This window comes from Helianthus annuus, chromosome 4 (assembly GCF_002127325.2).
Source record: "Helianthus annuus cultivar XRQ/B chromosome 4, HanXRQr2.0-SUNRISE, whole genome shotgun sequence".
Taxonomy (NCBI): Eukaryota; Viridiplantae; Streptophyta; class Magnoliopsida; order Asterales; family Asteraceae; genus Helianthus; species Helianthus annuus.
This window is the reverse complement of record NC_035436.2, coordinates 71742707-71766936: the sequence shown is the minus strand read 5'-3', so window position 1 is coordinate 71766936 and position 24230 is coordinate 71742707. Positions and strand designations below refer to the sequence as shown.

The 24230-nt window shown below is 39.5% G+C and overlaps 2 protein-coding genes and 1 long non-coding RNA gene across 3 annotated transcripts; all 3 read left to right on the top strand.

Moving 5' to 3' along the window:
* Nucleotides 1-262: 262 nt before the first annotated feature.
* On the top strand, nucleotides 263-3983 carry LOC110937017. The gene is made up of 4 exons (XR_002590494.2): nucleotides 263-868; nucleotides 974-1098; nucleotides 1245-1277; nucleotides 2044-3983. It is a non-coding gene; the product is annotated as an uncharacterized LOC110937017 (long non-coding RNA).
* A 1066-nt stretch (nucleotides 3984-5049) lies between these two features.
* LOC110937016 lies at nucleotides 5050-8482 on the top strand. Its single transcript, XM_022179427.2, has 2 exons — nucleotides 5050-5761; nucleotides 7106-8482. The coding sequence occupies exon 2, from the start codon at nucleotides 7536-7538 to the stop codon at nucleotides 8436-8438; it is 903 nt and encodes a 300-aa protein (XP_022035119.1). The 5' UTR covers nucleotides 5050-5761; nucleotides 7106-7535; the 3' UTR covers nucleotides 8439-8482.
* A 12847-nt stretch (nucleotides 8483-21329) lies between these two features.
* On the top strand, nucleotides 21330-23921 carry LOC110933779. The gene has a single exon (XM_022176985.1). It carries the CDS (start codon nucleotides 21330-21332, stop codon nucleotides 23919-23921), a length of 2592 nt encoding a protein of 863 aa, XP_022032677.1.
* The last annotated feature ends 309 nt before the right edge of the window (nucleotides 23922-24230 follow it).

Sequence of the window (24230 nt, the reverse complement as noted above, 5' to 3'; positions counted from 1 at the left end):
GTATTGGGCACAATCATATAAAACACAAACAAAATGAATCGTAACTATATATAAGGGAAACCATTTTTGATAAATAATGATTAGTTAATATGAGTTTGCATTTACGATAGCTGAAAATAAACTTTTGTTGTAAAGTTTTTTTCTTAATATTAAAGATACATTTTTATTATTAATATTTTTGGGTTTTTTTATATTTCTTATTATTATTATTACTATTACTATATATTACTATTATTACTATATATTCATATATATGTATCAATTTGAAACATAACCGAACAATAGTGAAATAATGGTAACGGCGTTTGAGTCAGAGATACATATAGAAGACAGAATGCGACGCCACCTGCCATCGAGGTGGACCACCCCTGCTCAACTTTCTTTGCTGTTCATGGGTTCTCCGGTGTGCGACCGACTATGACGATGGTGACAAGACGGAGTGGCGGTTTCCGGCCGGCCACTTGGTCACGGTGGCGCAACTATGGTGGGTTATGGCGGTGGTTTGGTGACGAGAGGTTGTGGGGTGCGGCTAGAGTGATGGTCATTGGGTCCGAGCCGAAGGGGGGCGGCAGGTGCAGCGACGATGGTGAGGAAGGGGTTGATGAAGGGGTGGACTTGGGTGGTGGCTCACGACGGATTAGGGTTCCGGAGGTGCCACCGGCGCCGCGAGTCCAGCAAGATTCAAGAAGCAAAAACTCATCTCCTATGGGCTCCAAGCGACCGAGGCTTTGCTCCAAGCGACACTCGAGAATGACGGATTCAGGCGGCGATGGTGAATAGTGTTCCAGACGGCAGTGGTTTCGACAGAGGTGCTTTCCTATGACGAGGAAGACGATGAAGATGACCGAGAGCCGAGAACCACGAAAAGGTAGTTCATTTATCTCGATTATCAGTATCTTTTATAAACCTTTCAACCCTAATTGAACTTACAAAATTTCTCTTCGAACTCAATTTTTGTACTTCTGCAAATTAGTTGGGAGATTGGGTGAACCAGTACAACAACACCATTGTTTGTCGCTGCTTTAGCCTCTATATTGTCCACTTTTTCATCTGGAGCACCAAGACAATTGTTCAAGCCTTTAAACCTGATCTATTCAGGTAACCATTCCCACTTCAATTGATTTTATAGTGTATACATACTGTTAGAAATTGATACTAATCATATATAATAGTGTATGAATTTGAATTGATTTTATAGATTATATCCACTGTTTCTAAGTGTGTGTTTTGTGTATGTGAAAAAGGTGAAAGTGGAGAATAAGAACTGGAAAGTTGATGTAAGTGTGTTCTTTTTAGTTATGTCTTGTAGTCTTGTACTATATATTGCAAGTAATTTTAGACCAGCATATGACAAGATTGAAACAAACCTATATTTATTCTTTAACAAAAATGCTTATCAATTTTGAATATTGTGGAATTTAGGGATGTTTGGTTTGTCCGGCCGGTTTTGATGAAAGTTTTGGGCTGAATCGCTAACGACTGTTTTGGAAAAAGACAAACCGAAGCGGCCATTTTTAGGATTTTATGGTTCGGTTTTGACGATTTAATGGTTTTAGACAAAAAAATTATATGAAAAAAAGCATATGTTTGTATTAAGATTTGAAGAAAAAAAAAAGACAAGCCAAAGCTGCCAGTTTCATGGTTTAAGAGTTCGGTTTTGAACGTTTAAGACTAAAATAAATTATGTTTTCAAAAGCATGTATTTGTATTAAATTTAAAAAAAATGATAAGAATTGTTCATGCGTATCATATATGTAAATAACTTGATAATTTTAAAGTGAAAAACAATTAAATGATAAACGTTAAACGGCTGGGTCCAAATTCTAAACCGTCAAAATCCTTAAAACTGAACGGTGAACCAGACTGTTAATGTTTCAAACCGTTCAAATCAGGTGACCTTCTTTGGTTTGGGCGGTTTATGAACACCCGTACTGTGAAGTACTAGGTTTGACCTCAATTGTTTAATTGTCATCTCAAGGCATTTACAACAATTTCTAAGTCCATGTGTTATGACTTGTAAATTTTATAATGGTTCTTTTGCAGGCTGAAAGTAGAACCATTGATTTGGAACTCACAACTCTATCAAACACCCATCATGTGGAGCTGAACCCCAGTGATGCAGGGTTTCAAGACCGGTACATTGCTCAAGAAATCATCAAAGAGATGGCGAAAAACAGACCAATTGACACCAAAGGAAAGAAGGGTTTCAAAGGTTAGCTTAAAAATATTACAAATTTTATTTTAAATTAATTTAAGCTGGGTAAAAGCGCTAAAACCTCCGCCGCATCGCGACGGGTTGCACATCTAGTTATTATTATTATTATTATTATTATTATTATTATTATTGTTATTGTTATTGTTATTGTTATTATTATTATTTATTATTTATTATTATTATTATTATTATTATTATTATTTTATTATTATATTATATTTTATATTTTATTAATAAACCAAATGATATGAATAGTGTTTTTAATATATTATAATAATATTATTTTTAATACCTATATAATAATATTATTTTTAATACCTATAATATTCTAATATTATAAAAATATTAATTATTTCTTCACTTCTTAAGCTAGATAGATTTTGTGTCAACCGATACTGGTATCGAAAATACATGTACGGCCCGATTCGTTATCAGCATATGAAGGTAAAAACCGGTACCAGTCTTGTACAGTTGCACCAGCCTGGTACAGTTATCGGTACATAAAGGTAAAAAGCGGCACCAGCCTGGTACAGAAAACGCCAAAAGTCGGTACCGAAATGATTTTGAGAATCTTTTAGTTCGGGAATTCGGTACTGCTACCCGGTACCATTTGCTCATATCTCATCACGGTTACCGTACGAACAACAACGGTATCGTGCAACTTTTTTAGTTGATTTTCTTCAACTTTTAATGATTTCTTTTTTGTTTTTTAGTTTCAGGGGTAGGGATGTGGTCGGTGCCAACCGATACCAATACCGAAAATACCGGTTACGGTACCGGTATATGAAGGTAAAAACCGGTAGGCGCCAAAAGTCGGTACCGAATTTATACTTAAGATATTTCGGTTCAGGAAATTCGGTACCGGTACCCATGTACCATTTGCTTATCTCTGACCACGGGTTTTATACGAACAACATCATTACCAAACAACTTTTTTGGTTGATTTTCTTTGGGTTATCTTTTAGTGTTGTTTCCTGTATTTTCTTTTTATTCTTGTCAGCGATTCCGTGCGCGACACCCTCGTAGTGATTTTAAAATACATGTAAACACGGACTAAATAACAAAAGAAGTTCGTCGCAACGCGACGATTGTGGAAAAACCTAGTTTCTTTTATTGTTTAAGTAGTTTTTTATTGTTTAATTAAATGATTTTTAAAATGTAAATTCTATATTTTTATTATGTTAAATTTAACATTTTAGTTATTTATGGTATGTTTTATTATATGATGTTTTACAAAGTTTTGAAATACGTCGTTTTTTTTCTACGGAAGCTTCTATGTAGGGATGAGTAAATGGTACCTGGTACCGTACTGAACCGATACCGAACCAGTATCGGTACCGAATTTATCGAACCGGGTACATTTTCAGTACCGACTTTTGACATTCTCGGTACTGGTCTGGTACGGTACCGGTTTTTACCCTCAAATATCGGTACCGTACCGGTACCGGTACATCGTACCGGTACCGAACCGTACCGGGTATATTCGATACCGATACCTACTTTTAAGGATTTTCGATATCGGTATTTTCGGTTCCAGTACCGGTTCATTACCGGTCGATATCGAGCTCATCCCTACTTCTATGTATAGAATAATAATAAATAATGACTAAACCACCATTTATGCTATATGCTAGAAACCAAAGTCAGTAGAGAATTCTCCTTCCGGTTTTGGTCCTTCAATTTTTTGGTTTCGCAAATTTGGTCTTTGTGTACAAATTTATTTGGCTTTATAATATTTGTATTAACTCTAGAAAATACTTTTACACCCCCTCAAGTTTGTTGGTTTGGTTGTTGTGATATGTTGTACATTATGCTGTGGTATATTATACTTGTGTCTTACACGTGTTAAATATGGGCTTTTTTATGTTTAACCTAAATATATATATAAGTTCAAATACATTAGGTCAATGGAAGGGTCCAAATGTCCAATAGTGTTATAAAGTTTGACATCAAATACAGTTTTGAACCCAAACTTTATTTTCTGATGATCCAAACTCTTGTTAGAAGTATAAAATTACCCTGCCAAAAGATGAAATAAAGGAATTGTGTGGAACAACTTGATAGCATCAATTTATACATACAATGATCATGAATATGGGTAAATTTTGCATAGAAACAATTTCTAAGGGACGAAATAGGACCAACCCGAATGCACAAATGCCTTCCACATGATTCTTCATGTTCAACTACTTTATTATTATACATGTCACAGCAACTAACCTCTAAATCATCATTTTCTTAACCCTCTTCTCTTGGACTTTAAGGCTATCTACATCAACATGAGACTTGCGAGTAGGTATCCAAACATTATAATAGGAAAAGAGTTATAAAGTTTCTTAACCGGCCTTCATTGACCACAATGAATTCTCTATTTAGGTGTATCTCATGTCTTTCTTTGCTCGTTGATCGCATGTCGCAACCGACAAATAAAGGCGTCTAAAATGTCATCCGTCGCTTGGTTTTAACACAAAAACTAACTATTTAAATCCTCATCATTATTCAAAGGGTTATTGGATTTTAATAATCCTAAGTTTCACCAGTTGGCCGATAATAATCCCAACTTTAAAAATTCTCTCCAATAATCCCAATTTGTAAAAGTTTGGCCGCCATTGATCCTTTTCAAACATATAAGAATTTGGTCTCCTCAATAGATTTAATTACACCCAGAGACTCCTTAATTGATTTAAGTGCACCTATGTTAGAAAAGGATCAATGGCGGCCAAACTTTTACAAGTTGGGATTATTGGAGGGAATTTTTAAAGTTGGGATTATTATCGGCCAACTGGTGAAACTTAGGATTATTAAAATCCAATAACCCTTATTCAAATAATAACTTACATAACTAATCAAAATAAATTCTACCTTTGGAAATATTCAACCCTCTAAACAAATCATTAATTAATCTATAATATATATCTACATCTATATCTATATCTATAATACTATATTAAGGAAACTGGATAGTTAGATTGGTAATTTCCCACACATTTTAAGATGGCATACCAAAAGCCACGAGTTGGAATCTTTAGTTTTTACCATTTTCTTCCCTTTCTACTCTCATCTACCTTTCATCACACAGATCAGTTGTGAAACCCTCCTTTGAAATTGAATGTTGATTTAATGGCGGGAACAGTTACCCTTACATTGAAGATGATTCAATGTCTTACCCTCCTTCAATTTCAATGACATCGCTCTCCTTCAATCTTTCTATCATGTAATTACTCCGTCTTACAACTTCCGGTTCAATTCTAGGGGATTCTTTTTTGGTGCAAACGTGTGCTTATTGTTAACTTTCGCAAGGAAACACACAACTAGTGATTTTAATATGTAGGCCATAGCTCAACTGCTAAAGCCATGACAGATAAATTTTATGTTGGCGATATAGATACAACTACAATCCCCTCAAATATTGAGCACAAGCCTCCAAACCAAGCTCATTACAACCAAGACAAAACGACTAAGTTAATCATCAAGATTATGCAAATTCTTAGTTCCATCGGTGATCTTGGGTGTTGCGGTTGGGATTTGATTCTATAAAAAAGCACGGTAAGTTCATGATCTAGGACCTTGGTATTTTAAATTTATGTCTCTTAATATTTTTGTTTAAGAGTCTAAGTTTTTCGTGTTCTTCTTTCTTAAACGTGAAACTTTATTGTGGTGATGGTGGTGTCGAAGGTGGTGTATGGCGGTGGTTTATAGTGGTGATGGTACTGTCGGAAGTGGGGCTGAATGTGGTTTATTGTGGTGATGGTGGTGTATGGTTGCAGCCTGCAGGTGAGGTGGTTGCGCTTGCCAGGAAGAGGTGTTGTACGGTGGTGGTGTGTGATGGTTAAGGTGGTTCTTGGTTGTAGATGCACTATGTCTGTAGCTTCCGTCTGTACTTAGTCTATATTTTGTCCTGTTAGTGTCATTATATTTTGTTTGTATTGTATATTATATCTGGGAGAAAACGGAACGTGTCGTATGTTGTTAAACCCGTCCGATCGGATGACCATTCGATCGGACGACATATTCTCCCAGACTAGCTCGCCTATAAATAGGAGACTTGGGTCTCAGCTGTAAGTAGTTCATGTGTTGTCTCTGAGGCGGAGCTCTGTCAAATTCTCACTGGTTCTTTGTACTTTTGCACATATTGAATGAGAATGGAAGCTTTAAACGTTGAACTCATTATTGATTCTACTTCTACACTATATATGGATTCCGCACTTCTACAGTGATAGATCCGACCTGAGTTGTTCAATCTAGAACCGAACCAATCGGTCCTCACAAGTGGTATCAGAGCTTGGAGGTCGCAATCTGCAGCGTTTTCAAAGAGAGTTTGACCGATCACAGCCGATTTCACCGGAGATTTTATCTGATTCTTCATATACTTATCTGTTTTTATCAATGTTCTATCTTCTCTTATCTCAAACTATTAAAAATCTAAAATTGACTAAGGATTCACGGTTAAAATGGCCTAAATTTCACATATTGTGTTCGCAATCTGTTGTATTAAAATCCTACAAATTTTCATGGCAAAATTCGAACAAAAACACATCGAAATCGATAAAAAACCATGAACTTTGAGATGAATGTTGCTGACGTCACTCGTCCGATCGGATAGTCATCCGATCGGATTGCCTTGTTATTGGTTCTTGTTATCTGCTGACGTCACTACTCATCCGATCGGATTGTCATCCGACCGGATAAGTATTTTGTTGTTTGAAAAGTTCAATCATCGAGTGACCATTCGATCGGATTGTCATCCGACCGAATAGTCATCCGACACTGGGCATATTTTTTAGACTAGTTCATTTGGTCATTTCATCCAGATAGTCATCCGGAAGATTGACCATCCGATCAACTGTTGTTGTTGTGTTTTTCAAGTTTGACCAAGTTTGACTTTTTCAGGTACGACAATCATGGGTGACTAGTTTATGAATCCATTTGGCAATTTCTTCACATACAATAGCAGTGGAACTACTTAATCTGACACAAACCCGAAAACAGCTACTAAAGCGATATCCGATTCGCTAAGTGTTGACAACGCTTATGGCACTTATAATAAACCACCGAAACTTATGGCGATAGAGGATTACAATCGCTGGGCAAAGCGCTTTGATGGATGGTTGAGAGCATTCGCTTATGACAGTTGGAAACGTCTTAAGAATGGTTACTTTCCTACAAGAAGAGACTTTGATAATTTAGAAGATACTGAGCAAGAAGAGTTTGTGTCTGAACAAAAAGCTATTGCCTTGCTACACCAGTCTGTCAGAGACGATGTCATCTCGTTGATCGATTACGACAATTCAAAGGATTTGTGGGAAAAGCTGGAGAAGAAATGTACTGGCGGAGAAGAGATAGTGAAAAACAAAAAATCTTTGTTAAAAAGGAGTTCGATCTATTTACTTGTATGGAAAATGAAAATGTTCGCCAAATGATAGAAAGATTTTGTCATTTAAAAGCAGAATTAGAAAGATTCGGGATCAAGAAAGATCAGGAGGAGTTAGTTTATAAGATGTTTGAGGCGTTGCTGAATGAACAAGATTGGCAGTATTTTGGATTAGTGCTCAAGAACACAAAGCCGATGGCAGAAATCACACTGAATTGGTTGATTGAAAGGTTGGAGGGGCACGAGTTGGAAATCAAGAAGTTGAATAAAGTGAACAACACACAGTATCAACAAAATGTAGATCTATATTACAGTAGCAGCATGATTTCTAAAGCTACATCACCAAAAACTGCTTTCAGTGCCGAAAGCTCAAACACTGTTGCACAAGAGAAGTCTAACAGTAGGTCTTCTTCAAGCAGTTACGGGTATCATGGTACTGGTTCGAGTGCACATACACCATCTGCATCAAACACTCAGCAATCTCAAACTACTCCAAACACTAACGTCTTTCAATGCAACATAGCCGTGAATCTCAACAACGCTCAGAACTTTAATGAAGAAACAGCTAAACAGCAAATGGTGTTTCTCGCATCAATTCTGGAATCTTATGAGCGCTTAGTCGCCGGAAAGATTGGCAACACCAATCTCACTAAAGAAGATTATGATCAAATTGACCCGGAAGAGATGGAGCTGATTGTGACATTTGTGCCATTTCGATCATCATACAATTATGAATCTAATGAAATCTTGTATTTCATTCTCGGGATTTTTACAATTACATATGACAAGTACACATATCAAATTTCGTATGATTCCGAACTCTCGAGAAGCTCTTCTAGAAGTTTTACGTAAACTATTACGCAAATATAATCAGTTAAACGAAACGTACACCCCGGAACAGTGACATAAGCTTAACATACCTTATATAACCTATATATAACTTAGAAATAAGTTTTGAAGGGTTTGGTATGGCAAAAACAAGTTTATTCGATCACATCGACTATTTGCGACAAGCTGCAAAGGTCTGCCAATTCGTATAGCAACGAACACTCCGGAACAAGATCATAAGCTAAACATACCCTAAATACCCTTAACATAGCTTAGAAATAAGCTTTGAGGGCTTCGGTGTGAGAAAATATGCTTATTTGATCAACAGGGACTAAAAGCGTCAAAAACTATGAAAGTTTACATAAACGTGCATATCTCGCGTTCTGACCATATCCGGACATCCAAATTTTTTTGTAATCACTAGAATATTATATTTTAGTGATAGGAATGCAAAAATACCATTTGTCGCTTAATTTGAATCGTTTACGCGTTCGTTCGAGTTTCGTCACAATTAACCGAAAACGCGATCGTACGAGCAAACGAACCGACATCCATGATATTTACAAGCATATTTCAAGTCCCCTATGCTTTAACATCCTTTTAGAGCCTTGAAATTGGGTCAACGGGGGTTATACACGTCAAAAACCATCAAAACATGCTGCAGGGACTGAAACTGTCAAAAATGAAACTTTTGGCAAAACAGCTCCCCTCACGCCACGCGAGGGAGCCATAGTGCTCTGGCGCGACACGCGACAGAGGCCATTTTTCAGAATTTTCCAAAAAGCTTCCCAGCTGTTGCAAACTGATATTCCAACTTGGTTTTTGCAATCTTGTGGGCTATTTAAGTGTTCCCCAAGGCTTGTAACCTGGTCCAAACACTTGTAGGGATGAGATTAATCCTTGGGCAACACATAAACACTTGTCATCATCCTACGATTCAAGGATTAGTATAAATGGCCAACTTCATTCATTCAACAAATTGCTCATTTCTTCTTTCTTTCACTCTTGCTCTGATTGAGGCTACCATACTTAGTTGGAGGCCTCATACTTGAGCATTCTTAGTCATATTTCCAAGCCTAGAACACTTGTAAGTGTTCTTTCGTGCTTTGTTATTTAGTTTAAGCAAGAAAGTCAAACAGTGTTTGACTTTCTGCTTTGACCATGATTTGATCAAGTCAAAGTTCGTTTGAACTTTGCAACCTGAGCGTAATCACGATGGTTATAGCCCCTTGCGATTATACCTACTGATTACCACGTTGACTAGTCGAAGTGACGAGTCAAAGTTTCGGTCAAAATGCACAATTATGTGCATTTTGCGACGAAACTATTTTCGGGTATCAAAACACTTTGTTTTGATACCAAATCAGTTTTCTAACTTAGTTAAACATGTTTTAACATGTTTAACTCGTCACTTTTAGTTTAGTGCTTATTTAGGGTCGTAAGTCAAGCGGTCTCGACAACCGCTTAGACTTTCGAACCCGACCCGTTTGGTCGATCATTAGGATCTGACCAAGCATATTTTGTGACCATAGTTGTATAGGGAATAACCTTCCAAGGTTATACCTTATGGTCACTTAGTTTAATTAGTTGTATGATAGGTAGTTTATGTGCCTTAGGAAAATGACCAAAATGCCCTTTTCATGCGTAATTTGAATTTAAGCATATGTAACCTAAATTTTGACATTTAAACTGATTATGCAACATTATTAAACATGTTAGGGCATATAATACTTATCATAGGGATAGTTAGACCATCCGAATGCACATTTGCGCAAATGACGCGTTAAAGTAGCGTAAACTACCTTAACGGGTCATAAGCACTTAGGATAGGTTTCAAATCAGAATGTAGGCTTTGTTAAACCATATCATATGAGTTCCAACACTCATTTGGTTTACAAGACCTCATTCTATCCGATCTCCCGATTTAGGCCTCGATTATTAACATAACGAATCCATATTAGGTGCCACTTGATTCCTTGATTTCCCGAGTTTGTTAGGTCACTTAATCAAGGATACTTGCAATCTCAAGTGAGTACATAGTTCCCCTCTTTTATGCTTTCAATTGTTTTGGGGTGACTCATATGTGCTAAATGCTTTCCGAGTTTCCATAAACAAATGTTATGATGTATATAACACATAATGATTTCAATAATGTAAACGAACTTGTTGGGGCGTTAGTCGAAAGATATTCGAATGACATTCATTAACTATGATCAAGCCGACCAGTAGTATGTTTATGTACCATAGGATCTGACAAATCCCGTTATCAGACTATCCCTTTGGTGGGTAATGTGGGTAACGACAGATCCTGTTATCTGATTAACAAATCATGCGTTGGTTTGTTAGTCTTGTTAAAAAGGTATTTCAGGGCCTATTAAAGATACCCCATGGGTGGTATATCGAGTCACACAGGTTTGAATGTATTCTTTAAAGAACGACCAAAAGTTTTATTTCACAATTAAAACACGGACTATTGAACAATGGTTTATAACACGGATGATTTGAACGATATGAACGATTGAACGATTTGAATGATTTGAACGATTGAACGATTTAAACGATTTGAACGATTTGGACAAATGTTTTCAAAGGATGTCACACAACGAGGTTTACTTAAAGATATAAACCATACAATGTTTACTTTCAAAGATGATTCACTACTTGGTTTTACAAAGACAATGTTTTTAGTCAAGATTCATGGCTATAATGGTTTTGGTTTTACATATATCAACTTGTAAAGTTGATAAAACATATTGCAATATCAAACACTTTTTGATTTCAAGGTACATACTCGACAACTCTCGTAGTTGGACGAGGTATTGCAATATGGATTCAAAGCCATGAATTTGATATACAAAACCTATGTATTCGCCAGCATTTTTATGCTGACTATATGTTTCAGGTTCTACTATGTGATGATTGTTAATTGCTTTCTACACATAGGATGGACGCGGGCTTTAGTGACTTAAAACTTGAAAGAAAATTGTTGTAATTATTTGGTTTGTATCAAAACAATGAGACAATTAATGAAATAAAACAAAACTTCAATTACCATGTGTTGCGAAACAATGATTCTGTTACGACACTCCCCGACATTTCCGCCGCGGTTTGTTGTGTTACTTAGTCGGGGTGTGACAGAAGAGTTGGTATCAAAGCTCATGGTTATAGGGAATTAGGTTATTAATAATGCTCTTGACCTAGTCTATAACCTTCCTAGGACCCTAACGTGAGTTTTCTTGCGTTTAGATTCTTAATACAATACCAATCACCTATCCTTAGGTGATTAGCAAAATCAAAACACAATTCATTCTCTCGAGTCAAAATTTTTCAAAACATCACAAGAAATCATCTATCCTTAGATGATTTGTTTTAGGCTTTTAAGCCTTTGGTGTTTTCAAAATCTCGTCAAAGTTTGGGTCTTCATAATGTGAACACATGCAATCTGGAAGGGTGGGTGCCTGTACCTCGAGTTTTCTGTCTAAGGCTAGAGTGTTCGTATGAATCCGCAGTATCGGACCAGTCACTCTTACCTGGGAACTCTTGGGGTGAGTATCCACTTATAGGCTAAAACATGTCTTCGTGATACATTATTATGACCCATTTACTTTGATCAGTCACCGTGTCATTTGTTTGTTCTAGGTAACGAACAAATGATCACAATCCTTATGCTTTGTCGATATTTTTAAACGTTCTATTTTGACTATCCAATGTCATCTCACTCGTTTCCTCTCATGTTCCTTTGCTCTTTTAGAAAATGCCTCCTAGACGCGATCAAACTCAGGATGCTGCACTCGCAGCCCTAGTGCTCAGCTGATTGCTGCTGTGATTCCGAACCTTATTACTCAGATAAACCAAGCAAATAACAATAACAACAATAACAATGCTCAGTGTAGCTACAAAACATTCAATTCGGCTAAACCACTGAAATTTTCTGGGTCTCAAGGAGCAACTGCACTCCTACAATGGTTCGAGAGTCTAGAAAGCATATTCCAACATGTTTAGTGTCCAAATGAGCGAAAGGTTGAGTTTGCATCTAGTGTTTTTGTGTCACACCCCCAAAATCCACACGTGGAGTACCACCGCTTGGAGGCGTGACATGATCAGGATCAAGCCATCAATCATATTGAACATAGTGTATAATAAATAAAGTAGTTCGTAAAACCCAATTCAAGACAATTGATGTTCAAACCAAACAAAACATAAATTGAGTAGCGGAAGCATAAGTATGTAAACCTAATGTAAATCACAAGTTCAAGGTTTAAATGTTAACATGGCATCCACGATCCATGTCCCACAACGACCTGCTCCTCCCTGTGCAAGCTCCATATGTACCTAAGGTCCTACAAGGCATGCAGTAGAGAGTCAACAACTAGTTGAGCGAGTTCGCAGTGTACAGTTCAGTAATTGTAACAGTATGAGTAGCATTATGTTCGTTCGTTAAATCATGTCTCGTATTAGTTTCCATCGCGGCCCTCTCGGCATGTATGCGAAGGTTAGGGGAAATATTCCCAAATATCCTAGACTATGTATATTTGTATCGCGGCCACCCTGGCATGTGTGCGAAGTTTTAGTATGTATAGTTCGCGGCCTTCCTAGGCATGTGTGCGAATGATTAGTCATAATATCGCGGCCAACCCCTGGCGTGTGTGCGAAGATCAGTTCAATTGGTATACTAGTCTAGCCGTATCTTATCATTACTCTTCCTCACCCGAGGACCATATCATTAGGTTCTATTAACTAAGTATGTACGAATAAATCATCCAAATCCCATTCCCACCCTGGGAACCCCATGCCTTGGCTGTGTGAACTCACCTTTGCTTTGCTCGGTAGATAAAGCATTTGTCCTAAATTGGTCAACCACACCCTATTATGGTTACCACTCGTTAGGACGGTAAACAAGTAATCACGTACAAGCTACACATATTTGTCAAGTAGTGTACAAGTAGTAACACTTATGGCATAACAACTTAATCATAAATAATCCATTTATAAAACAACTGACACGAAATGACATGGAGACACGGATCAGTGAGCTGTGTGTGGCCTATAAAAGGTTTGGGCTTTTCTAGTGTGCGACCCACTAGAATAAGGCCCAATGTATGTTTAATGTGCGGCCCACTTGTCAAGTGTGCGACCCATACTGGAGTGTGTGGTCCATTGACAAGTGTGTGGTCATGCTTTGCAAGGTTGCACATTGCGCATTATGTGTTTGCATGCTCCGAGTGTACGACAAATCAATTTATCCAAATCATATCTTTGTAAATTTTATCACCACTATTTTGAACACCAATCCTAAATCGCTTCCAGTAACAGTTAACAAATCAAGTGGCACACTTTTAATCAAATATAAGTCAAGCAAATTATAAATGCCCAATTCAATTTCTATTGGCAAAAGTCTATCCTAACATTTACAACCACGGTTTCAGATCTCATTATGCAAGCAAATCAAGATCATTTAATTATTATTCCATACTTCAACATGTCAGCTGGTTAAAAATTGGGATATATTATAAGAACAGATTATGTAGCTCCTACTTTGTCAAAACCGTTTAACAAGTATCTATGTATATAGCCGAGGATCACAAAAAATGCAAACAATCCATGATGAACACATATAAAATCTCCAGTCAGTAAATTAACAACATACACAGTCTTGTCGCCTATCACTTCACAAAAAAAATATCAACAATTCAACAAACTTCTGAATAGATCTAAGCTAACAGTCACCAACATCAACATATACCATTCTTTCTATAAATTCCAATATAGTTTTTAATCAATGTCTTCATATAGTTTTCACATCTAAATAAACAAATAGTAACAGTTATACCACCAAGGTTCACAATAGGCACCAACATTCAGACATAACAAAATACTGACCGAGGGTTTCCTTTGAGCATCAGTCGCTACTGCTACGACCACTAGCCAGAGCTCCGGCGGCCGCCGCTACCGTCGGCTCCACCACCCGGGTTCGAACAGAAACATCACGCCACTTCTCGAGCACATCCACCCTTAATTTGCTGTAATGTCTTCGGAGTTTAGCCGTTCTTTCAGCGTTTCCGACCACCGAATCGACGGCACTAGCGTCTGTCACCGTCGCAACGCTGCCGTGAAGTGGGGCCAACCCTGTTTCTCTCTCTTTCTCCTTCCGTTTCTCTCGTACTGATGTTTCGGGTGGCTGAAGTGGGTTGTGGGTGAGAGATAGCGGAAGAAGAAGGGTTGGGGGTGCTCATCGGAGGAGCAGGGTGGCGGCCGGAATCACTCTGGTGATCGGGATTGCAGAGAGGGACGAGAACTGTGGGTGAGTGTGCGGCTGCATGGTTATGGGATTAGGGTTGGGGCTGCATGGTTTTGTGGGTGTGTGGTAATTGTGATTGCGGCTGCACGGTTTCGAGAGGGGTAATTCCCATGGGAAGTTCATGGTTTTATTATAAATGAGGGGATGAGGAATTATAAGGAGGTTTAAATAGGTAGGGTTTAGGTTAGTTAGGTTGGGCATAGCCCAAGTGCGTGAACCCATTAAACGATTAGGCACCTCGCTCAAAAATCTGGCCCGGTTTTGTTAATAAATAACGGTATTTAAAATGAATATCAAACCTTTCGCCGCGTGTTTCTATTATTATTTTACACATAAAATAATAACGATAATAACAATATTAAATAACAATAATAGCAAATAATAATAATCACATGGTAAAATAACCGGCTTCTCGATAATTGGGATCGAGAGTACGGGTTGTTACATTCTCCCCATGTTACAGGAATTTCGTCCTCGAAATTTTAAGCTAATATATACGACACGTTCTTATCTATAGATTTGTTAATAACCTTATGGTCGCACATAAATACACATAGCTTCACAAAGGTTCACAAAACGAATCATGTGAGACACATAGCACATAAAGTCACGTATCACGTAAAATCACGTAAGTTGCATATCATGAAAAATTCACATAGTTTATATTTTTTTCAAATAGCAGGGAATTTCATATAAGTTATATCTATTTGCTCAAAAATATTGTGTCGTGAGTGTATGCGAACTTTTTGAGACACTTGGTTCATCTGAATTCAAACGAAATGCTTAAGTGAATATATATAAGTTAATCAGGGTTTGTGTTCACCCTGTGAAGGTCGGGTGTTACATCATCCCCTACTTGAAAGAATTTTTGTCCCGAAAATTGTTCTAAAACGATGGCTTGAAGTGAGTTCCAACGAACTTGATCTATAGATACCTTACAACGCTTGGGGGGGGGGGGTAATCTTGTGATCGATGGGAAATCGTGGTATGGTTGTTGGCATTTCGTTAAATCGGTTGCCAATCGAAGAAACAGGGAATCGATGAGGTTCATACGAAGAATCGAGTGAAAACAGGGGTCCAACAATAACCGAAGGATTCGACCAGCTAATCTGTTGTCTATAAGAAATTTCCAGTAGTGGTGCATAGCGGCATGGCACAAAAGGGAAGTTCGTTGCATCGAGGTCGCGCGAGTGTATCATTTGTCTAACACAGAATTTGGTGGGTAAAGATTAGTGTTGCAAAACGACAAACGCGTGTAACTGTCACTGCTTCACTTCTAGCGACGATGACAGGTGAAAGTGATAAGGTTCGTCTACAGGGATGCGTGGGTATAGTTCTCCTAATCCCGTGTTCGTTCGAGCCGGTTCTGGTCTACGAAAATATTGGCGTACAAACCGAATGTACGGAGGGTCAAATGGCGACGTCATGTCGAGATAAGCGTATGAATAGATAGAACGCATATACGATTGTCGTAGCAGGGTGATGAGAAATTAGAAAGGGGTTTGACCACCACTTGTCAAATATTTAAACAATTGTGTGTCACACAGGACGCAATAGGGCTAACAGGCAGCATGCTACTACTCTAAATAAACATACCATAAACAATACATTACGCAAAAGTGATCTAGCAGGTAAGCAATATAAACTTAAATCACATCGCCTAGAATGTTGAGTCTTGCACGTGGAGCGAAGCGTCGTTGTGGATCGTTGAGCACTGTACCGGTTATAGTCTGGTCTTAATAAAAACTTTTTCCCTTTATTAAAACCAAGTTCCCTATAACCAATGGCTCTGATACCAATCTGTCACACCCCCAAAATCCACACGCGGAGTACCACCGCTTGGAGGCGTTACATGACCAGGATCAAGCCATCAATCATATTGAACATAGTGTATAATAAATAAAGTAGTTCGTAAAACCCAATTCAATACAATTGATGTTCAAACCAAACAAAACATAAATTGAGTAGCGGAAGCATAAGTATGTAAACCTAATGTAAATCACAAGTTCAAGGTTTAAATGTTAACATGGCATCCACGATCCATGTCCCACAACGACCTGCTCCTCCCTGTGCAAGCTCCATATGTACCTAAGGTCCTGCAAGGCATGCAGCAGAGAGTCAACAACTAGTTGAGCGAGTTCGCAGTGTACAGTTCAGTAATTGTAACAGTATGAGTAGCATTATGTTCGTTCGTTAAATCATGTCTCGTATTAGTTTCCATCGCGGCCCTCTCGGCATGTATGTGAAGGTTAGGGGAAATATTCCCAAATATCCTAGACTATGTATATTTGTATCGCGGCCACCCTGGCATGTGTGCGAAGTTTTAGTATGTATAGTTCGCGGCCTTCCTAGGCATGTGTGCGAATGATTAGTCATAATATCGCGGCCAACCCCTGGCGTGTGTGCGAAGATCAGTTCAATTGGTATACTAGTCTAGCCGTATCTTATCATTACTCTTCCTCACCCGAGGACCATATCATTAGGTTCTATTAACTAAGTATGTACGAATAAATCATCCAAATCCCATTCCCACCCTGGGAACCCCATGCCTTGGCTGTGTGAACTCACCTTTGCTTTGCTCGGTAGATAAAGCATTTGTCCTAAATTGGTCAACCACACCCTATTATGGTTACCACTCGTTAGGACGGTAAACAAGTAATCACGTACAAGCTACACATATTTGTCAAGTAGTGTACAAGTAGTAACACTTATGGCATAACAACTTAATCATAAATAATCCATTTATAAAACAACTGACACGAAATGACATGGAGACACGGATCAGTGAGCTGTGTGTGGCCTATAAAAGGTTTGGGCTTTTCTAGTGTGCGACCCACTAGAATAAGGCCCAATGTATGTTTAATGTGCGGCCCACTTGTCAAGTGTGCGACCCATACTGGAGTGTGTGGTCCATTGACAAGTGTGTGGTCATGCTTTGCAAGGTTGCACATTGCGCATTATGTGTTTGCATGCTCCGAGTGTACGACAAATCAATTTATCCAAATCATATCTTTGTAAATTTTATCACCACTATTTTGAACACCAATCCTAAATCGCTTCCAGTAACAGTTAACAAATCAAGTGGCACACTTTTAATCAAATATAAGTCAAGCAAATTATAAATGCCCAATTCAATTTCTATTGGCAAAAGTCTATCCTAACATTTACAACCACGGTTTCAGATCTCATTATGCAAGCAAATCAAGATCATTTAATTATTATTCCATACTTCAACATGTCAGCTGGTTAAAAATTGGGATATATTATAAGAACAGATTATGTAGCTCCTACTTTGTCAAAACCGTTTAACAAGTATCTATGTATATAGCCGAGGATCACAAAAAATGCAAACAATCCATGATGAACACATATAAAATCTCCAGTCAGTAAATTAACAACATACACAGTCTTGTCGCCTATCACTTCACAAAAAAAATATCAACAATTCAACAAACTTCTGAATAGATCTAAGCTAACAGTCACCAACATCAACATATACCATTCTTTCTATAAATTCCAATATAGTTTTTAATCAATGTCTTCATATAGTTTTCACATCTAAATAAACAAATAGTAACAGTTATACCACCAAGGTTCACAATAGGCACCAACATTCAGACATAACAAAATACTGACCGAGGGTTTCCTTTGAGCATCAGTCGCTACTGCTACGACCACTAGCCAGAGCTCCGGCGGCCGCCGCTACCGTCGGCTCCACCACCCGGGTTCGAACAGAAACATCACGCCACTTCTCGAGCACATCCACCCTTAATTTGCTGTAATGTCTTCGGAGTTTAGCCGTTCTTTCAGCGTTTCCGACCACCGAATCGACGGCACTAGCGTCTGTCACCGTCGCAACGCTGCCGTGAAGTGGGGCCAACCCTGTTTCTCTCTCTTTCTCCTTCCGTTTCTCTCGTACTGATGTTTCGGGTGGCTGAAGTGGGTTGTGGGTGAGAGATAGCGGAAGAAGAAGGGTTGGGGGTGCTCATCGGAGGAGCAGGGTGGCGGCCGGAATCACTCTGGTGATCGGGATTGCAGAGAGGGACGAGAACTGTGGGTGAGTGTGCGGCTGCATGGTTATGGGATTAGGGTTGGGGCTGCATGGTTTTGTGGGTGTGTGGTAATTGTGATTGCGGCTGCACGGTTTCGAGAGGGGTAATTCCCATGGGAAGTTCATGGTTTTATTATAAATGAGGGGATGAGGAATTATAAGGAGGTTTAAATAGGTAGGGTTTAGGTTAGTTAGGTTGGGCATAGCCCAAGTGCGTGAACCCATTAAACGATTAGGCACCTTGATGTAAGGTAAAATACACATATTTGTCCCGTGTAGATTGTATAATTTATGTATAGTTTTTATTTGTTTTTAGTTAGTTTTAGTATGATATTATATTATATTGTGTTTTGGCAGATCCTGGCGCAAATGAAGCAAAAACGAGTAATGAGTACATAACCTGCCAGTTGAGTAGAGTAGGGCGCCAATGACTGAACTAAAATCGCCACTATTTTTCTTGATTGGGTCGAGCCCACTTATCTCTATAAAATTAATTTGGTTGAAAGTTAAGATGGGCCTTTAGACATATATGTTTTATTGTCAAGAAAGCATAATAATATGGAATACATTACTTGGGCCTACATTAACTGAATTTGAGGCGGCAATTATGGAAGGCAAAATGGGTCATGACAAATAGGGTACACCTATTATTGTTTTCGGAATCCAAGATATACATAGAGCAATTGTTATTGTTTACGGAAAAGGAGAGTTAGACAGAAGACATTAGTGGGCCGCCAAAGCTTTAAGGGGATTGGGCCACACATAATTTGGAGGCAGCCTTGATTGGCTAAGGAGGGTGGTTTGATGAGCCGACTATTGGGGCGAAGCCCAATTAATAAAAGGGAGGTCGGTTAGTTTGGGATTTAGATGGCAGCAACAATAATTAATAAAAAGGATTAAAAGGGAGGCAGCCCTTATTGGCTAAGGAGGTCGGCTGGACATTTAAAGGGCCGAAGCTCATTTATTTTGATGGGCTGGAACGTGAATATGGGGAGGACCCCTTTTATTATTTGGATATTATTCGACAACAGGAAGAATCTTGGGGGAGAGCCGACTTTGAAGATATATAATATTATTGGACGGCAAGGGCAGAAAGAGATGATTGGATGAGAGGCATAATACGACATCAGAGACGCACGAAGACGGAGATCAGACGCACGAAACATCAGTTTTGAAGATTGTCCTTGCAAGAAATCAAGCTCGGGAATCATTGGGGTCAAGTGGGAAGCTTAGAGACCAAGAAATTTACGGGTTCTACCTTACGATTTCTTTTATTTTCTAGTTTCTTATTTTTACTTCGATGAATTCTTGTTTGAAATTTTGTTTGATTGTTTTTAAGACTATGTTCCTTGGCTAAACCATTAACTACCTAGGCTAATGACTATGGCATAATAAAGTTTGGATTTTTATTTGATTTTTGTCGTGGTTATGGATCTTTCTTGTATTGTAAACGCTATGGTAGTTTATCTTGGTGCGTATGCGTGCTTGTGATTATTTGATTATTGTCTATTGCTTCATTCGATTCTTGGTGACGGTCTTTATCACATAATAGAGTCGGATTAGGGTTCTTGATTTAGGTGAGTGTCTATATCACGTAATAGGTCATTAATCCTTTAGGGTGAAAACGCGTAAGTAACCTTAGAAACAATATTCGGTAATTAATTAAAATCAAGTGTGCTGCTAGACTCGTCGCGGAAAGGCTCGAGGATATTAATAGGTCTCGGTGTAGTTATAAGGAATTAACAACCCATTGTCTATTAAGCCAAGATTAAACCCATAGTTGCTTTAGACGTTCGCGCGGCAAAGTAGAGCGTCTTACATAGGCACTTTCAAGAAACTAGAGGACGGAAAAGAAATCTAGAAAACCGGTGAGCTTAACATCCTAGGTAGTGCCACAAGAATCGCCTTGAGAGTGTTTGAGGGGCTTAGTGGTGTCTTAATAGGTTTAGCATTTAAAGATCCCGGTTCCACACCACAAAATTATCAAATAGGAATCCATCCTGAGTTTAGCCTACGTCTAGCCTAGGTAGTCTTCATCACCTCTGGTCAAAACCTTCGTTCGAGTTCGTGTCTAGTTTTCTAGCATTATTTTATTATTTTATTTAGGATATTTAGAAAACCCCCCAATTAATAAACAATTAGTTGAGTCGTGTCAGTTTAAGTTTAGATTGAGTCATTAGCGTAATTTAGTAGAGTCTCTTGGGTTCGATACTCGGACTTCCTTAGGCTATACTGCACCGATCGGTACACTTGCCGGTTGTGTGGTTTAGGGTTTAGAGAGTCTTAGTTTTATAAATTTAAAGCTTAGAGAGTCTAGAATTAGGGTAATTTTAGTTGTTTTAATTAACCCACTTCCAGCACATCAAGTCTTTGGCGCCGTTGCCGGGGACTCTTGGCGATTGCGTTGATTACTTTGTTTGGACTTGATTGACATTATACGTGCTACGTGCTATTTGTTTGAGTCGTAGGAGTCTAGATTTATTTGTTTCTTTTTGTTTTAGTTTGTCGAGTCAGTTGTTAGTCTTCTTCTTCTTCATCTCCACCTAGTCCACCACCCGTAGCTCACATGGCCCGTAGGACAGTCTACGATCAGGCGACCACTGGCTTTGCCGGTGGGAATTCCCCCATCACCCTTCCAGACATCCCGAACGATCGGTCTTGGCAGATTCCATCCTACATTATGACCGCCATCACAAATTCCTGCCAGTTCCATGGTCGTGACGACGAGGATGCCCCCGCTCATATCAATCGCATCACTCGTCTCTGCAGCACCTTCTCCATTGAGGGTGTCAATCTTGATGCTAGGTATCTTCAGATCTTTCCATTCTCACTCGCTGGACGCGCAGCCGTCTGGTTCGATTCTCAGCCCGCAGGCACTTTCACCACTTGGGCAGGTCTCCGTGATGCTTTCTTAGCCAAGTACTTTCCACCAGCCAAAGCGTCTCGCCTTCGTGATCAGATCCACTCCTTCCGCATGGAGCCTGATGAGCCGTACCACTTGGCGTGGGAGCGTTTTCAGACGCTTCTTTCCCGTTGTTCGCAACATGGTTTGTCTGATTGGGCGTTAGTTGAAAAATTCTACAATGGTCTTACTCCTGAGATTAGAGCTCGTTTCGATACTTCAGCAGGAGGGCAACTTTTGGGCAAGAAAACAGTAGCTGAGTGTAACGATTTGTTTCAAAGTTTTGCCCATTCTGACATGGATTACAGCACTACCAGCAGGACTTCCATTCCTGTTCGTACCTCCTCGGCCGGTCGAGGGGTAAACCAAGTTAGCTTGGATCCATCGGTAGTTGCTGCTATGATCGAGAGAGTTAGAGAGGAGTTGAGGCAAGAGATGAAGCGAGAGCTGAGTGAGATTAAGAAGAGAATTGATAGGTGTGAGGTCTGTAGGGGAGGTCACGACACGCTCGATTGTCCCACTCTTACTCTAGAGCAGGTTGAGTTCATAGCTGGTCAGTCTAGGGGTCAATTTAGTAATAATAATAATCTTTTTAACTCCAGCTGGCAGGGTAGTGGTAGTAGTAGTGGATATCGCCCTTCTGGCGATCCCCCTGGTTTTCCATTGAGTCAGTATCAAAGTAGGGGGACTGATTTATATCAGAGTGGTCAGTATAGTGGTTCGAGTAGGCAGTTTGCTAGTGGAGGACCGACTCAGGAGAGTCAAGGCAGTGGAAAGGCTCCTGAGGTTAGTACGAACAGGTTGGAGGAGATGTTCGCCCAGATGATGATGCAGACTCAGGCGTTCATGAAAAATCAGGAGCAGACGAATAGAAACCACGAACTTCAGCTTAAAAATCAAGAGTCTACTCTTTTAGATCTTCAGAGGTCAGTAGGGGATATAGCTAGGCAGTTGAGAGAGTCCCCCTCTGGTCAGTTTTCAGGTATCACTCACCCGGTTAACCATTCTGTGAAAGCCATCACTACTCGTAGTGGGATGAGTCTAGGAGAGGTCGCGAGAGAGAGTGTTGAGTTAGAGAGTGACGCTGAGGTAGATGAGGAAATAGAGATGGAGGTCCCAGGTAAGGTGCAACATAGGCTAGACCCAGCAAGTACCGCACATACCGAGGAGCCTCAGGTTGAGAAGAAAGTAGAGAAGCAGCCGGTTAGGGCTAGGCCACCGCCGGTGATTGATTATTCCCGTCTTCCGTTTCCCGCCCGTGCTAAGCAGCAGCAATACGCTAGGGAATACGAGAAGTTTCTTACGATGTTCACCCAGCTAAAGGTGAATCTTCCGTTCATAGAGGCCCTGAGATCCATGCCCAAATACGCCAAGTTCCTTAAGGATTTTCTCAAGCGTAAGGATAAGATAGGTGAGTGTTCTAGTACTCCATTGAATGGAGATTGTTCTGCAGTGATCTTGACTAAACTTCCTGAGAAACTCACTGATCCGGGCATATTCACGATCCCATGTTTGTTTGGTGGTGATGTTCAAAACCACGCGTTGGCAGACCTTGGTGCTAGTATTAATTTGATGCCATATTCATTTTACGAAAAACTAGGCCTTGGTGATTTGAAGCCAACTCGAATGACCCTCTCGTTAGCGGATAAGTCAGTTAAGTATCCTCGTGGGATAGTGGAGAATTTGTTAGTGAAGGTGGACAGGTTTGTCTTTCCAGCGGATTTTGTAGTGCTAGATATGGAGGCTGATGAAAAAGTGCCGTTGATTTTAGGGCGCCCGTTCTTGAACACCGCTAAAGCGCTTATAGATGTCTTCTTAGGCACAATTACACTTAGAGCGGGCGACGAGTCGGTAGTTTTCAAGGTGAATACTACGAGAGGGTCGAGTGATCGAGTCGAAGCGATCGCGTTGTTGGAGGAGAGTGGGAAGGTTGAGAGTGCCGAGAAAGAGGTGGTGACTGAGCTGAGTGTGGAGAAGGTGTTAAAACCCAAGTGTGGGGATCCACCTGATAGGAGAGTTGAAGAGTTGGAAGAGAGGTTGATGAGGTTAGAATCTAGGATAGAGATACTGAGCAGGGCTCAGTGTGGGGATAGATTTCGATATGAAACATCTAGATTCAAACCGCCCGATGACGAGTTGAGAGATTGTGAGAAATATGAGGGAGTTTGGAGAGATGCGGGAAATGATAGGTTTGATAGTGCTGCAGCCCGTAGTAGTTGGTATGGAGGTGAGCTGCGCTTATATGATCCTCCATGAGTGCGTAGACAGTTGTGCACCATTTGTAGAGTTTGTATATTGAGTCTTTTATTTTGTATCATGAGTCTAATATAGTAGTATTGAGTCATTTTTTTTAGAGTCGGTACTGCTTTGGTTTTTGCTTGTTTTTGTTTATGCAGGTTTGATATGTACCACCCGTACTCAATCTCCATTCGGGTGATTTTGGAGCTGCTTATCAGATATCAGGCATTTATCGAGTATACCAGTTAGAGTCAAAGCCGATCGCGACCAAAATGCTATACGATCGAGCTGGATTGGACGAGAGTTTTGGAGCATCCGCACGAATTA

Bases quoted from the DNA above. Each gene is read 5' to 3' on its own strand.
- LOC110937016 (XM_022179427.2), top strand. From the start codon at position 7,536: ATGTACTGGCGGAGAAGAGATAGTGAAAAACAAAAAATCTTTGTTAAA.
- LOC110933779 (XM_022176985.1), top strand. From the start codon at position 21,330: ATGGCCCGTAGGACAGTCTACGATCAGGCGACCACTGGCTTTGCCGGT.